This window comes from Nanorana parkeri, unplaced genomic scaffold (genome assembly GCF_000935625.1).
Source record: "Nanorana parkeri isolate BGI_ZX_2015 unplaced genomic scaffold, ASM93562v1 scaffold210, whole genome shotgun sequence".
Taxonomy (NCBI): Eukaryota; Metazoa; Chordata; class Amphibia; order Anura; family Dicroglossidae; genus Nanorana; species Nanorana parkeri.
The window spans coordinates 1,528,633-1,545,056 of NW_017306478.1; the positions used below are offsets into that span (position 1 = coordinate 1,528,633).

A 16,424-nucleotide genomic window follows, 5' to 3' on the forward strand; every position below is an offset into this window, starting at 1 on the left:
CTCCACAACCCTGGCCTGGTTGTTGTGAGATCTGAGGGCAGGGGGGCTCATCTGCATCTTTCATAAAGGGGGAACCCAGATGCCGCCCCCCTTGTGAATGAGTAAGGGGTAGTTGTACAAACAGTTAAATAAAGTGTAACTAAACAGACCACACCTTAGAAAAAAATATTTTATTTGAAAAAAAAACCCAAAACAGCAGTTTTTGACAATTCTTTTATTTAAAAAAAAAAAAAAAAAAGTCCCACAATGTCGATCCAGTGTCAATCACGCCATCCAGCGATGTACATTTTCCCAATCTTGCAATCCCAATGGCTGCTAACCAATGTAAAAAAAAAAAAAAACACCCACCGCTCGCTGCCCGATGCAATGTTTACATCGGGCAGTCGGAAGAAATAAACAAAGCCTGCTATTGGCTATTTCTAATTGAAATAGTCAATCGCAGGCTGGCTCATGCACCCGCCTACTGCCTGATGTCAATCACAGAGGAGCGGACCTGAGAGAGAACTTTCTTTCTCAGGTCCTCTCCTCTGAGGACTGACAGAAGGCAGTGGGCGGAGCAATAGGAAGCCTGCTATTGGCTATTACAATTTAAAATAGCCAATAGCAGAATGGCTGCCACCCACTGCCTTCTGTCAGTCTGCAGAGTAGCGGACCTGAGAAAGAAAGTTCTCTCTCAGGTCCGCTCCTCTGTGATTGACATCAGGAAATAGCCAGTAGCAGGCTTTGTTTAGTTCTGCCCACTGCCCGATGTAAACATTGCTTCGGGCAGCGAGCGCTGGGTGTTTTATTTATTTTTTTATTCGTTAGTTAGCGGCCATTACGATTGCAAGATTGGAACAATTTACATCGCTGGATGACGTGATTGAGGCTGGATCGACCTAAGGCCTTGTTCACACCAAGCGCGTTTCAGGAGCAGAGCAGTTACAGACCGGATCAAAGCTGCGTCCAATGTATTCCAATGGTATTTTAGCTCCAGTTCACATCGCAGCGTTCCGTTCCAGAGCAGGTAAAAAAACTGCAGCAGGCCCTATTTTACCTGCTCTGGACCTGCTCTGAAACGCATAAAAAATGCCTGCAAACGCCCTGGAATGCACTAAAAGCCCATTTTAAACGTTAAAACTTTTTATTTATTTATTTTTTAACCAAAAGCGGCCCGGAACGCATCAAAAACGCGGCAAAAACGCGGCACAACCCACTGCACTGCGTGTGCAGAAACTCATGCAGATCTGCTCTGCATTTGGTGTGAACAAGGCCTAACGGTTCTGGAATGAATTGTTGGGGGAACCACACGCTGTTTTTTTAATTTTTTATTTATTGTTCCCGTGCAGTGTCAAAAGTTAAAACGTAGGCCATGATCACAACTCCCCCCTGAATCCGAGCGGGGACTGGAATGCTACGCTCTAGACCCACAACCTTGCTGCTCTTTCCCCCCCCCCCCCGGTTCCCCTCCCTCTGGCTTTCTCCCCCTTGCCTCACTCTATCTACCTTTCCTCTCTACCCTAACCCACACCCCTCACCCTAGCCTATCCCCATTGATACCATGCATAAGCAAACCCTTGATATATATGTCTCTAAGTGACAGAAACTGCCAACCAATCTGAGTTTGCTTGTCAATGCCGATTGTCCGAATACCTGCGGCCGTGTTAGGCCCATACCGCACTAATACCCTAATACCTGATCTCCGACTGTTTTGAACATGCTGTTTGCTGTTTTCCGGTTACTGTTTAACTGTGATACATAAGGTCATCATGGCCATATAACGTCTGCTCTGCTGGGCTGAGTAGCCCTCTCATGTTTTCACTACATGCAATGTGATGATTGTACCTCCCTACCCCGAATGTGTATTGCAGATGCTGTTATGTTGTTGAGACACTGTCTCCTTATATCATTGTATCATTTCTGTGTACAATAAAGCTGATTCTTGATTAAAAAAAAAAAAGTTAAAACGTAAACATTGAATGTCACTTTTCTGCAACAAATTATCGTTTACAATTATCATATAACTCATTCGAAATTAACAAAACTTTGAGCCGAATCCCAAAAAGCGAAAAAACAAAACATCCAAAACAAAACGAAACACATTTTTTTCCAGCTTACAGCCTTCATTTACACTAGAAAAGGCCGGCACGTACAGCTCCGTGCTGCGTTCACGGCCGTATCGGGCTGCTTCCCGGGAGGGACAGGTGCTGAGTGTGATTTGTACGCATTTTCCGTCCTTCTCTATGGGACTACGTGGCCGTACGCCCCCTGACATCACCATATAACTGACAACTGACTTGCTCGTACTGTTCAAGGATAAGGTCGCCAGAGTGTAGGTGCACTATAACAGAGACTCCCCTCTCCCATGACCCCACCCATTGCTCTTCCGGGTTGGATGACACCCAGCATTATTCAACCCATTTCCTTCTAGCCCAGGGTGTCATAGATGCACCTCATATGGCTACATGACTATATTTGGTAAATGACATTTACTGAATAACAACTAATAATTTAATAAAAACTTATAGGATGCTATTTTCTTTTTCCTCCTCATAGTTTACGAGGTGGTCACCATCACTGGAGATGTACGAGGAGCCGGCACCGATGCCAATGTCTTTGTCACCCTCTTTGGGGAGTTTGGGATTACCCCCAAGATCCATCTCACCAGCAAGTAAGTACAGCGGGTCACACAATGTATGTTTGTGGCTGATTCGTACAGGGCCACCAATGTGTGAATAAATACCATGAGAGCATTTGGAAAGGTTTGCCACCAACATTGTAACATCACATGGTGTCATTCAGTCTTTATTCTGGCACATGTCTAGGTTTTTTTGGATATATATGCCAGGCAAGTTTACCAAGGAATACAGTCATCTCATATAAGGTTTTCTATAGGCTGGCACAATAATGTAGGTCAGGTCAGGACTGGAGAAAATGGGAAAAGTAGGTAAATCTAGGAGGTGGCTGTTGCTTCGGGTGCCAAAGTTTGTATGCCAACAGAACCCGAGGTTGGAGATCCAATTCAGTTATTGCAGGGCTCTTCAGCTCCATCTAGGGGCCATAATGTGGTACAAATGAAAAAGTCATGTTCGCAGAGTGAACTGCTCAGCGAATGTTTGATAAATACGCCCCTTCTGTGTCGTGGTGTAATAATGTGCCAATGTATTGCCAAATATGCCAGTTGAGTACTGCCCGTGATACTTTTTTAAAATGTGTACTAATAGTTACATTTGCAGGATAAGAATTCGTAGGCCCCACTTTTTGTTCTTGCTATGTCCAAACTCACCCATCAAGCCATAGGATTGGCAGGGCCATGTCCCACTGGGGTCAATGTTTGTTGTGTGGGATTGGTCCTGGCACTCCAGGATCTGATTGGTTACTGCTCTGTGCTAACTGCTGATAACTCCCATTTAAACTGCACATTTGTTTAAATTGATATATTTGACTTTTTTTTATCCTGGGCCCAAGCCGCTGGGCTGTGTTGTGAAGCATCTTTCTTGTAACTCTGTAGCTTTATTGCTATTGAAAATGAATAAATTAAGAACCCAACAGTAGAATTTAAAGGAGAACTATGAGGTGAGTGCTTTTCACTCACCTCATAGTTCTAGCCGACCTGTGACAATGAGACTGTCACAGGTCGGCTCGGTAGATCGGGAGGTGAGCGAACACATACCGGCGTTCGCTCACTTCTCGATCCTGTCACGGCTCTCTGCCGTGACAGGGGAGGGACTGGATTCCCCCCTCCGATCCTCCTGCGCTGACTGGTGGAACAAACGGGTAAGGGGGCGGGTACAGCTGGCTCTGCCTCTGGATAGGCAGAGCCAGCTGTCACTCACGCAGCTGGGCGGATCCAGACATAATTGTCGAGATCCGCTTCAGCTGCGGCGTCTCAGTATACTGCAAGCTCAGCTGTATACTGAGCTTAGGGTGACAGGAGAACGCTGTTTGTGTCCTCCCGTTACCCTTAGGAGAACTATGGGGAAAAGCCCTAACCACATAGTTCTCCTTTAAGCTCTGCTGGGCTCAGGGCTCGATTTACTCTCTCTGCAGCCCCAATGCCAGGTTTCTCAATGCACCCCCTGTATGCAGGCTGCATACAAGTGATCTCGGTGACATCGCTGAGATCACTTGTACAAAACAAGCAGCAGCTGTAGATTTAGCCCTGTTTGCCCAAAGCAGGGCTAAATGTAGAAAACCACTACTCGCCCGGTGCCCGGAACTGCATGTCCCGGGTGTCGGAGATAGGAATTCCACACCCCTGCTGCCCCTCTACTCCCTGCTGCCCTGAGGCTGGGCCTCGGTTGGCCTTGTGGGAAATCCGGCCCTGGTTGGGAACATCTGTACCTCCCCAGGAATCTTTTTGTTCTTGTTATGTTCAAGCTCACCCGTCAAGCCTTAGGATTAGGAGGGCTATGTCCCACTGGGGTCAATGTTTTTGTGTGGGATTGGTGTTGTCCCTCCTGGGTCTGATTGGTCACCGTTCTGTGCTATCTGTTGATAACTCCCATTTAAATGTCACTTTTGTTTGAATGTACATGTTTATCCTGGGCCCAAGCCGCTGGGCTGCATCTTTCATGTAACTCTATAACTTTTTTCTATTGAAAATTATTAAAAATGTTATAAAATTAAAGGGAAAGAAAGAACCTAACATTAGCATATGAGCTCTGCTGAGCCCGCCTTTGTCTCCTCAGGAATCTTAATTGCTCTTGCTATGTTCAAGCTCACCCATCAAGCCAAAGGTTTGGCAATTCTTTGTCCCACTGGGGTTAATGTTTTTGTATGGGATTGGTCCTGGCCCTCCCGGGTTTGATTGATCACCGTTCTATGCTAACCGCTAATAACTCCCATTTGAACTATTGTTTGAAAAAGTTTATCCTGGGCCCAAGCCGCTGGGCTGCGTTGTGCTGGATCTTTCTTGTAACTCTGTAACTTTGTTTATATTGAAAATTAATAAAAGGAAAAGAAAGAACCTAACATTAGCATATAAGCTCTGCTTGGCCTGTATGTGTCTCCCCAGGAATCTTTTTGTTCTTGCCATATTCAGTCTCACCCGTCAAGCCTTAGGCCTGGCAGGACTGTGTCCCACTTGGGTGAATGAATGGAAAGAAAAGAAAGAACCTAACATTAGCATATAGACTCTGCTTGGCCCGTCTGTGTCTCCTCGGAAATTTTTGTTATTCTTGCCATATTCACCTTCACCCGTCAAGCCTTAGGCCTGGCAGGGCTGTGTCCCACTTGGGTGAATGAATGGAAAGAAAAAGAAAGAACCTAACATTAACATATAAGCACTTAGTAATGTTATTTATTAGTATAAAAATAATAATAATATATATATACTAATAATTTTCCTTTATCACATATAAGTCAAAAATATCTTGCCTTCCCTACACTAAATAACCATTGATTCGTTGTGTGTCATGTATATATTTTGTGTTATTTTGGTATCTTGTTGTTGCGAAATGTATAATGTTTTATCCTTGTTACAGCACAGACAAGAGGTAACAGCCCAGTTCTATGTGTTAGGAGCACTGAAGAGACTTGCCCTGTGTACACAGTGATGTGGTAACGAAAATACATGAGATTTCAATGGTCTTCTTCAATATTTTTTTGCCATACGCCCCGGACGAGAGTGTCCGGACGGCATCACTTGGAGGGCTTGCTTGGATAAACAGAGACAGCAGGGCGGTATTTCCGATTATCGCCTCTCGCGCTCGAAATCTCCATTAATTCCTGTGCTACGATTAGTCGGCACGGGGATTAAGGGCCCGTCGGGTCTGCAGACTGATAAACTCCACTCCTTCAAAATCCTTTCAAATAATGAGATTTTAATAAGTTTGCGCCCCCCCTTGTTATCCACTCGGCGGCGAAAGTGCTACTCCAGAGCCACTTAATCCTTGTCACTCCAAAAACTTCCATTAAATGTTTCACGGTAGCTGAAAATATGAGGTGGAGGGGAATATTTTCGCAGGCTGTGTGCTGGTTTAAAGGCAGCATTGTGAAGTAAAAGGATATTTCAGTGTTTGGTGGATGCTGGTGAGTTAAAGGAGAACTATGAGGTGAGTACTTTTCACTCATCCTCATTGTTCTGGCCGACCTGTGACAATTTAACTGTCACAGGTTGGCTCAGTAGATCGGGAAGTGAGCGAACACATACCGGCGTTCGCTCACTTCTCGATCCTGTCACGGCAGAGAGCCGTGACAGGGGAGGGGCTGGATTCCCCTCTCCCCGCTCCGATCCTCCAGCGCTGACTGGCGGAACGGACGGGGGAGGGGGCGGGTACAGCTGGCTCTGCCTCTGGATAGGCAGAGCCAGCTGTCATTCACGCAGCTGGGCGGATCCAGACATGATTGTCGAGATCCGTTTCAGCTGCGGCGTCTCAGTATACCGGGAGCTGTAGCTCGCGGTATACTGAGCTTATGATGACGGGGGGACGCTAGTTTGTGTCCTCCCGTTACCCTTAGGAGAATTATGGGGAAAAGCCCTAACCCCATAGTTCTCCTTTGAAGCTGAAGTTTAATCTGATTATATGTTACCTTCCTTCTATCACCAAGATGGTGGCCGGCAGGTATCAATAACGGCGGGGTGTCACCTGGTAATGCAGGCAGATCATGTCATGTCATCACTGGGTCTCTGTGCAATGCAGGCAGATCATGTCATGTCATCACTGTGTCTCTGAGCTTCTCTGAGCAATGCAGGCAGATCATAGCTGGTGGGAGGGGCCGGCATAGGACTGTACATACTTCCTGAAAACATCACAGCACCCTGCCTCAGTACTCCACTCAAGAGCCCTCAGCCCTAATGCAAGCAGTGGGCGGGATCTTGGGAGGAGTTACGCAAATATCAAAATGCCTTGATGGGTGGAGGTCAGTGTCTGAAGGAGTGGGATGCATTTGCATGTGGAGCACCTAGGTAACGCCCACATGTGATACTGAGCCTCCATGATTAAAAGACCTGAAATCCAATGAATGAAAGGGGCGGGGCCAGGGACAGGCTGGGGAGTAAAGAGCTTGATGATGCTGGAGGTCATCCAGCCAGAAAATGAGGCGGGCTCTGTCTGACTTGCTGCAGCTTCTAATGCACATTGTGAGAAGCTCACAGTGTGCATACAAATAAGAGTACGCCATTTCAGTACAAGAGAGGCACCTGTACAGGAACCACAAATCACTTTTTTACTTTTTACCTATCCAGCAGAGAGAGAATCTAAGAACTCAAATGCAGAGACGTCACCCCCGGGGTCGGACATGGCGGCATTCAGCATCTACAAAAAACTGAAATATTAGCTTTGGGGCGGATCGCCCTTTAAACACACAGCCTGACATAGTCCCCTATTTTACTGCAGAATCTGATTTGTGAAGCTGCAAGGGCACTTAGTGTGTGCTAAAGTGGCTCCTCGAGCTGTATGATCATGTGATAACAGTGCTTGAGAAGTCACTTTAGCATGCCTGGAGTGTTTGATTAAACAGTGGCATCAGTTTTTTTCCCCCTTGAACACTGTATACAGTATATATATATATGTATCTAAATGTAAAAAAAAAGTCACTTTTCCAGACCTCTTCTTCTTTTTTCCCCCTGGGCTCCATCACGTCTTGTTTCTTGTATGGCGAAAAAACATCTGAAATTTCATGTATTTTTAGGTTATACGTTGACGTTGTATAAGCATGCATTGACTTTCTTTTACGCAGCGCCAGAACACAGACTACCAGATTGCACCTCCGATCAGGAATTAATGTATGTTGGAGGTTGAAACCTCGAGAGATTGTCTGCGCCCGCAGCAACCAATGAGATTCTAGCGTATTAGTAAATGATAGCAGGCATCTGGTTTCTGGGGGTAAACGGACATTCCTCCTTTCCTGCAGCCTCCATGGCCTTGTCCCCTATCCAGCGACCTCTGCTCTCAGCTCGAAGCTGCCAGGAGACGTTCTCTGTAATACTGGTAGTCAAATACATGACAATGGAATGCAGATCCTCCTACTTACAATCTCCTTGTGTTTTGCAGGAGCTGCTGCTGATCTGCAGCTGCCGTCATTTCGCTTTTTATATATCCGGGGACAACAAGCAGCTTTGCAGATATAACACCTGAACTCAGGGATCTATCATCACAGCACTACGGCACTGTATACATCACTTTGTTTACATTAGGCCTGTCTGCATCTACACTGTAAGTGCAGACAGGGACATATTCAGTATTAAAAGCCACCTATTGATCAGTAGCTATCTATCTATCTATCTATCTATCTATCTATCTATCTATCTATCTACACTTGGGCAGTAGTTCAGTGATGGTGGAGCTGCACCATACAGGGGCCTTTTGATCACATTGTCCATTACTGGCCCATGTCTAGACATAAATGACAATTTCTGTGCTGTAGTGCACTCCTGTAATCACTGGAGATCACAGACTGTTGAAAAAAGGCAGTGCATGCATAGGTATATCTTTCCCCATCATTATTTGTTCCCAGTCCTACTCTGCAGGCATTATGATGTCTTCTCTGCAGCTAAACCCATCCAGGAACTGTCTGCTTCAAGCAGTTTGTGCTCTCCAGTGATTACAGGAGTGCATTGCAGCATAGACAGTAAATCAAACAGGTATGTGGAGCAAATGCATACAAGTAACCAGGGTCCTCTCAGCTTTCATTATACTTTATTCCAGGCTGTAAAATTCTGAGCTAAAACAGACAATCCATCCCAATGGCCTTTTCACATGTGAGCATTGCTTTCTCCAGGTTGTTGCCCCCCCCCCGAGAACATTGCAACCTGAAGCTGAAATTGCAATGGCTAACGTTTCCTGGACATGAATCTGGTACCGTTCTCTTTCATGGACTGACCTTAAAGGAGAACTATGGGGTTAGGGCTTTTCCCTAGTGTCCTCCCGTCACCCTAAGCTCAGTATACCACGAGCTACAGCTGCGTGAGTGACAGCTGGCTCTGCCTATCTAGAGGCAGAGCCAGCTGTACCCGTCCCCTCCCCCGTCCGCTGGCGGATTGGAGCGGGGAGAGGGGAATCCAGCCCCTCCCCTGTCACGGCAGAGAGCTGTGACAGGATCGGGAGGTGAGCGAACACCGGTATGTGTTCGTTTACTTCCCCATCTACTGAGCCGACCTGTGACAGTCTCATTGTCACAGGTCGGCTAGAACTATGAGGTGAGTGAAAAGCTCTAACCTCATAGTTCTCCTTTAAGACTCAGGTGGCCTGAGGTCCCTGTGAGCAGTACTTCTCCATTCTGGGGTATGATGCTTCTCCTTTGTCTAATTTCCTTTCAGCATGTACCATCTGACTGAATGTGGTGGAGATGCCTTCCTTGTTGTACTCAGTCCTTACAGAGCAAATGCAGACAGACTTAATGTAAACAAAGAGATGTTTTCAGCTCTCTGGTGCTGTGATATGGAAGTACAAGGAAGGAGAAGACGGAGACAAGAGGTTATATATGTAAAGCTGCTTGGTATCTTTTTATTTAATGAGATCATCGGCTCAGTTCACAAACTTAACACACCAAGATAATGATCTTTATTAAGAATGTGACGGTTATTTTCCAGTCCAATGAGATTTAACAAATTACAATCAGATGTTAAAGAGTTGTGACCTGAGCTTTATGTGTTTTTAATAGTCCGATTATCCCATAACAGAAAGGAAGATGGGCATTGTAGTTCAGCAACAGTCTGACTGTCATGAATCATATCTCATTAATTAAAGGCGATATAGAAGAGCAAGAGTGCAAATTTCATGTATTTGAAGGGTTATGACAAATGAGGATGAAAAAAATTCCCCTTGACAATTTTGCTATAACGTAAGAAAGGCGGAGACTATCTGAAATCTCCCAGCTCTCCAATCCTATTATTGTGAGAAAAGTCAAGTTTTATCCCAGCTACCCTGTTATCCCATTATAATATATATGTATATATTTTCTGGAATTCTCACAATCTTCTATTCTCAGGAAAAACACTTAAAGTGTTTGTAAAGTGGTTAGGCCCCTGTCTGGTCTTTATGGCTGTCTGTGACCCTGTTGAGGACATTCACCCTCTATAATTGTGCTGATGACCGGTTTTAGAAGACAGAAAGTGAGGGGAAATACAAAATGTTAGAGTTGTCCCTGGAACAAGGGGTGAGGGGAAATCTTCCAATAACACTAACACTATTCCTAAACCCCTAGCCCTCTAACTTCAACCCCTTAACCCTCTAACTCCAACCCCCTATCCCTCTAACTCCAACCCCCTAACCTCTCTAACTCCAACCCCCTAACCATCTAACTCTAAACCCCTAGTCCTCTAACTCCAACCCCCTATCTCTCTAACTCCAATCCCTAACCCTCTAACTCTAAATCCACCCCCCTAACCCTCCAACTCCAACCCCCTATCCCTCTAACTCTAACCCCTTAATCCTCTAACTCTAACCCACTAACCCTCTAACTCTAGCCCTCTAACTCCAACCCCCTAACCCTCCAACTCCAACCCCCTATCCCTCTAACTCCAACCCCCTAATCCTCTAACTCCAACCCCCTATCCCTCTAATTCCAACCCTCTACCTCCAACCCTCTATCCCTATAATTCCAACCCCCTAACCCTTTAACTCCAACCCTCTAACTCCAACCCCCTATCTCTCTAACTCCAACCCCCTAACCCTCCAACTCCAACCCCCTAGCCCTCTAACTCCAACCCCTTAATCCTCTAACTCCAACCACCTATCCCTCTAATTCCAACCCCCTAACTCCAACCCTCTATCCCTCTAACTCCAACCCCCTATCCCTCTGACTCCAACCCCCTATCGTTCTAACTCCAAGCCCCTAACCCTCTAACTCCAACCCCCTATCCCTCTAACCTTAACCCTCTAATGCTAAACCCCTAACCCTAACCCTCCTGAACTCTAACTATACCTCTTATACCTTAATAAGAGGTATAGTTAACCCTAACCCTTAACTCTAACCCCTAGCCCTCTATTCCTAAACCCCTAGCCCTCTAACCCTAACCCTCTAACTCCAACACCCTAACCCTCTAACTCTATCCCTAACCCTCTAACCTTGACCCTATAACTCTAACCCCCCCTGAATTCTAACCCCCTAACTCTAACCACCGTAACCCTCTAACTCTTACTCTAACCATAACCCTCTTACCATAACTTTAACCCTAACCCTCCAACTCTAACCCTCTAACCCTAACACAAACCCCCTAACTCTAAACTCCTAACCCTAAGTTTGGATACTGTAAGATCCTTAAGCTTAATCCTTTGTAAGACACATATTGTATTATGTAAATTCCAAAATTTTAGAGCTGTCCCTGGAACAATAGGTGGAGGGAAATCTCCTTAAAGGAGAACTATGGGGTCAGTGTTTTTCCCCATAATTCTCCTTGGGGTAACGGGAGGACACAAACTAGCGTCCTCCCGTTACCCTAAGCTCAGTATACTGCGAGCTACAGCTCGCGGTATACTGAGACGCCGCACCTGGAGCGGATCCCGACTTAGATCACGGGATCCGCCCAGCTGCGTGAGTGACAGCTGGCTCTGCCTATCTAGAGGCAGAGCCAGCTGTACCCGCCCCCTCCCCCGTCCGTTCCGCCAGTCAGCGCTGGCAGATCGGAGCGGGGAGAGGGGAATCCAGCCCCTCCCCCTGTCACGGCAGAGAGCCGTGACAGGATCGAGAGGTGAGGGAACCCGGTATGTGTTCCCTCACCTCCCGATCTACTGAGCCGACCTGTGACAGTCTCATTGTCACAGGTCGGCTTAGAACTATGAGGTGAGTGGAAATCACTCATGTCATAGTTCTCCTTTAACTCTATCCCTAGCCCTCTAACTCAAACTCTAAACCCCTAACCCTCTAACCCCAACACCGTATCCCTTTAACCCAAAACCCTTACTGTAATGCTAACAATTTAACTCTAACCCTACCTGTATAATATTTCTTTATTGTTTCTATATATAACAATACAGACATGTAAACTGTTAAAAGAAACAGAAAAAAAACAGAAGAGAAAGATATTCATAACTTCTTCCTAAAACAAAACTCTAACCCTACATGTAACATCCTAACCCTAACTCTAATCTTAACTCTCTAACTCTAACCCTAAACTATTAACCCTAAACTCTCTAACTCAACCCAAACACTCTAACCCTTAACCCCTAACCCTTGAACTCTTAGTCTCACCCTAATCCTTTTATCCGTAACTCTAATCTTAACCCAATGTGTCTCTAGGACAGCAAGTAAAGAGAATTCCCCCAATGGTTCCTAGATAACAAAAAATAACTATCCAAAAAAATATTTTGGCTACTTTAACTTTAATTCATCTTAATCCATCACAAACCATGTGTATTACCACACGTTGTCACAACAACGCAGGACTATGTGAACTGTACTGTGGTGCCATTCTAAATGAAAGGCGCCGCAACACAATGCACACAGAGCACCACAATGAACATATCATGTGTCGTGATGCGTTGCTGAAATTCCTGCAGGTACATTAAAAGACGATGACCTGCTTTACACAGCCGGTGTTAGGGCATGAAAATGCACAAACTGGTATGAAGGGGTCCTCAAACCTGAACTGCAGACAAACTGCTAAATACACAGTTATTGTTAACTGTTAAAATACAGTAATTCAATGTAACCTTTCTTTCAATCGCCCTGCCAGAATGCATAGCCAGAATGGTGACATCACCCTGGCAATTATAACACGTCCACAGTCCTTCCTGTGCCTCCTCGTCTTATAAACTGCTTAAATAGTTCTAGCCCCCAGTGCCTGTAACATACAAGACTGGGCTGAGCTGAGGTAGGTACAGCTACCATCTCAGACACTGTGGTGGTAGGTGGTGAAAGTTGCTCCTGGTTCTGCGTCACCCCAGCGTTCCCCAGCCCTCTCCCTGCTGATTCAGATTGCACAGGGAGAGCGCCTCTCCAATTGTAAAGGGCAGGAATGGAAACTACTACTGATTGCTACTATTATGTCTTTATAGCAAAATTGCTGAGGAAGTGTTTTTTTTCCATCTTATATTTGTACCGAGATAACCTGTTTGTTGTTAACCTGGACAACGGTATAAAGTGTTATATGGGTACTGTGGGTATTTTTTAACAGCTTTCCCAGGGTAAGATTTAAGTTCAGCTCTCAATTCATTTTGGATGCTTGCCGACCCCTTAGTTCTTTTAAGCGTTTCCAGCTAGAGGGTATCCCCTCCAAAATTTCTGGTTACACCCAACTGCATTAGCTGTGATAAAGCCAAATGTATGAATTTAATTGTAAGCTCTCTGTATATATAGGATTATCACTACAGAATACCTAGTGACATCTAGTGTATCTGTATCTGTGCATCTAGTGTAGTGTATCTAGTGACACTGGTGTAATCACATCGCCACCTTGTGGAAGAAATACAAAATAGAACCCTGGTCTTTAAAGGACCTCCTATACTGTTCTATGTTAGTATGGAGGAGGCCGTTGGTGACCTACTCTTTTTAAAATACTCCCTTTTCTGGCTGTGATGCTCATCCAATGGCCTTAGCACTTTTAGAGTCAATAAACCCTGAAAAAGAGTACAGATGAGCTCTGATGTCTGTTCTGGGACAGCATCTGAAAGTTAGTTAAACCTATTGGAATGCCATGACAGCCTGACATTTACCATTGTGCCCGGATGACATGGTAACCTCCATATTTTTCTCAGTGCAGGTTTTCAATTGAAATATGGGAGGTGCCATTGCTGAGCTCCTTTTGAAAGTGCTCGTTCCCTGGCTTTTTCTGGCTTCAATACTTTTTGAGACATTGACCTGAAACAGAAACAGGGACACCGGCACTCCAAATGCAGTTCAAATGTGTCTATTTATTGACGTAGATGCAGCATATCCGACTGGTTGCACCAGTGGGATATACAGCATCTACGTCAATAAATAGATGCATTTGGAACTGCATCTGGAGTGCCGGCGTCCCTGTTTCTATCTATGCATGTAACGTTTGCCATCCGTTGATTACCGCAGCACCCATCCAATTCGTGTGGAGCAAGCAGTCAGAAGTGCTATGGTCCATGGACTTTCCATTGACCTGAAACAAGCATGCAGATTTGGAAAGCCTGGGCAAAATCAGAACTTCTGATCTGCATGTAACAGACTGGGCCAGATAAACTATACATGGCGTAGAGCCCTACACTGCCCCATGTTTATTTGTGCACACCAAACTGTGCACAGTGCCTCTAACAAACAGGTCATTTGGGAACCTCTGTTCATTAGCCGCACAGTGCACTGTGACAGCGCACAACCAGGTAGCAGGTCATTGTATTGCTTCTCCTGATCTCTCCTCCTGTGATCAGGAAATTATATCCAGTGCAGGTGCAGAGCTGCCCACTACCTCTGGTTAGTGGCCATGTGGACACCCATCGCAGGGAAGCTGCCGGCTTCCTCCTCCCGTATGCTCAGCCAGGCAGAAGGAGGAGGGAGGGAGAAGGCAGTTTCCCTTGGCTCAGTCTGCCTGTGATAAGTGTCTGTACAGATCTGCGCTTGGTCGGATCAGGCGCAAATCTGCAACTAATATCTTAGCTACAATGTTACTTTACAACATAAGGCTAAGAAAGTGTCACATTCCTGCAACAAAACTCAGTCTTAATGACTTGGCACATGTTGAGTGAGCATCCCATCTGTGCCATTAAAAAAATGGCATAAAAATGGCATAAAATTGGGTCCATTGACATGAAAGCCTTAGGATCAGCATGATAGCCAGGCAACACGTATATTCGGAAGGAGTGGTTAGTAATGATGGGCCCATTATTTCATCAGTACATAGGTTTTCTTTAAAGAAAACCCAAACTACCCCCCCTGTGCCCAAGGAATGGGACAGTGATGCCCGGGCCATATGTATGCAGCAAATGGTTGACCTTGGGAGAGTCAGTATCCTGCCGATGCTGGGATGGTGACATCACTGGCAGAATAGCTGAACGTGTTTAGCTTCACAGCCCTAAAACCACAAGTTGGCCTTGTCTGTAAGGATGCTTTTGAGATCCTACAGGCATCTCCATGACAGGGACTGACACGGCTCACTAGGGGTGCCGGTAAAAAATAGATCAGCATCCAACAATCAAATAATGAAAGCAAGCTGTAAGAAATACCCGCAGTGCTTCTGTATAATGCAATTTCTGTACACTGGTGAATTGGAAGGTTGCCATCACCTTGAGCAAAGCTTAGCTGTCATTATCCTAGTAGCTGATTGGTTACGAGAGCGGTCCTTGCCCTTTCCTTCACCAGTTTTCACAAATGTACTCCTGCAGGCTTATTTATATAACAAAAAGAGCGGTATGCCAAATGTGGTCAACTGCTGCAACCAATGAGAAGTCCTCCTTCATTATACAGACTTCCATAAACCGAAACCTGATTGGGTGCTATAGGATATTTTGTATATTGCTGTTGCTCTTTGCTCTGCCTTTTTAATAGGGTCACTTCACCCTAAACTGATACTGAGTTTACCGTTGGGTTCTGGCTCACCGAAACGCAATGGGTCGCAGAGCAACGTACCTGTTTCAGAAGCCTTTGACGGAAGAAGCCATTGTGAGACTCTCAGGCTACACGTGACAGCCGCTTCGCCGATCTGCTTCCATCAGAGTCTACTGAGATAGGTGCTTTGCCTTATGACAGATGCTCTTTAATCATCCATTGGCTTGTTATCCAGCTCAGGCTGGTTGGATAATGACCAGATTGTAGGCATAGCTGGGAACTCGCCAACAGGGATGTGTAAGAGGACAGTGGGTGAGCCTGCCAACGTCTACCCTATCAGCTCCGAGGTGGAGTGAGCCTTTAAATAAGCTTGTGTGTCTTTAAAAATACTCGTCCTGTTGTACAGTCCCAAAGGGTTTTGGTGCAGTGTCTGGAATCCTCAGCCGGTTTTTTAAGGTGTTTCGATGGCGAGAAACACATTTGGAAGCAATGTATTAAGTCCCCGCCGTGCCCTCCGCTATTGTTTAATCATTGCATTTCTTCCAAAGATGGCTGTCCAGTTTTTCTCCACCTTCCTAGCATGAGAGTGACCTATGGACTCCATACTAACCAAAGTGGTTTTTGTTTTTCGTTATTTAAGTGTTTGTGTGTCGTGGTATATTACTAACACATTGCTAAACCTCTTGACCTATTTTGTAGGAGTAGAACGGCATTTGAGAGGACAAAAACCGACGTCTTTCGTGTTAAAACCAACAATGTTGGGCCCATCAAGAAAATAAGGTAGGAATCAGCTGTTACCTGCGTCAAACCGCATGGGAGGTAGTCAACACTGTAGAGAAATGTGGCCTAACAGCCCCTTCTGCCTCCACAATAACCCCTGTGATACCTGGTAGTTGGTACTCATTGGTGGATCTCCTAATGTGCAAGTAAAAGCAGGAGGATGGCATCATCATTGTCATGAAGATGCCATTTTTCCATCACAGTGCAGTGCTCCCAGGGCAGCCATCAGGAATTGTGGGGCCCCTTACACAGCTTTAGGCCTGCCCCCCCCA

General features: G+C 45.5%; 1 protein-coding gene across 1 annotated transcript in view; it reads left to right on the top strand.

The window, feature by feature from the left end:
* The window catches only part of LOXHD1 (lipoxygenase homology domains 1), a 168,748-nt gene that overhangs the window by 46,836 nt on the left and 105,488 nt on the right, over positions 1-16,424 (top strand). Inside the window, exons 7-8 of the mRNA XM_018555718.1 lie at positions 2,536-2,650; positions 16,072-16,152. Coding sequence (XP_018411220.1) covers positions 2,536-2,650; positions 16,072-16,152 — 196 coding nt within the window. The remainder of the gene's footprint in view (positions 1-2,535; positions 2,651-16,071; positions 16,153-16,424) is intronic.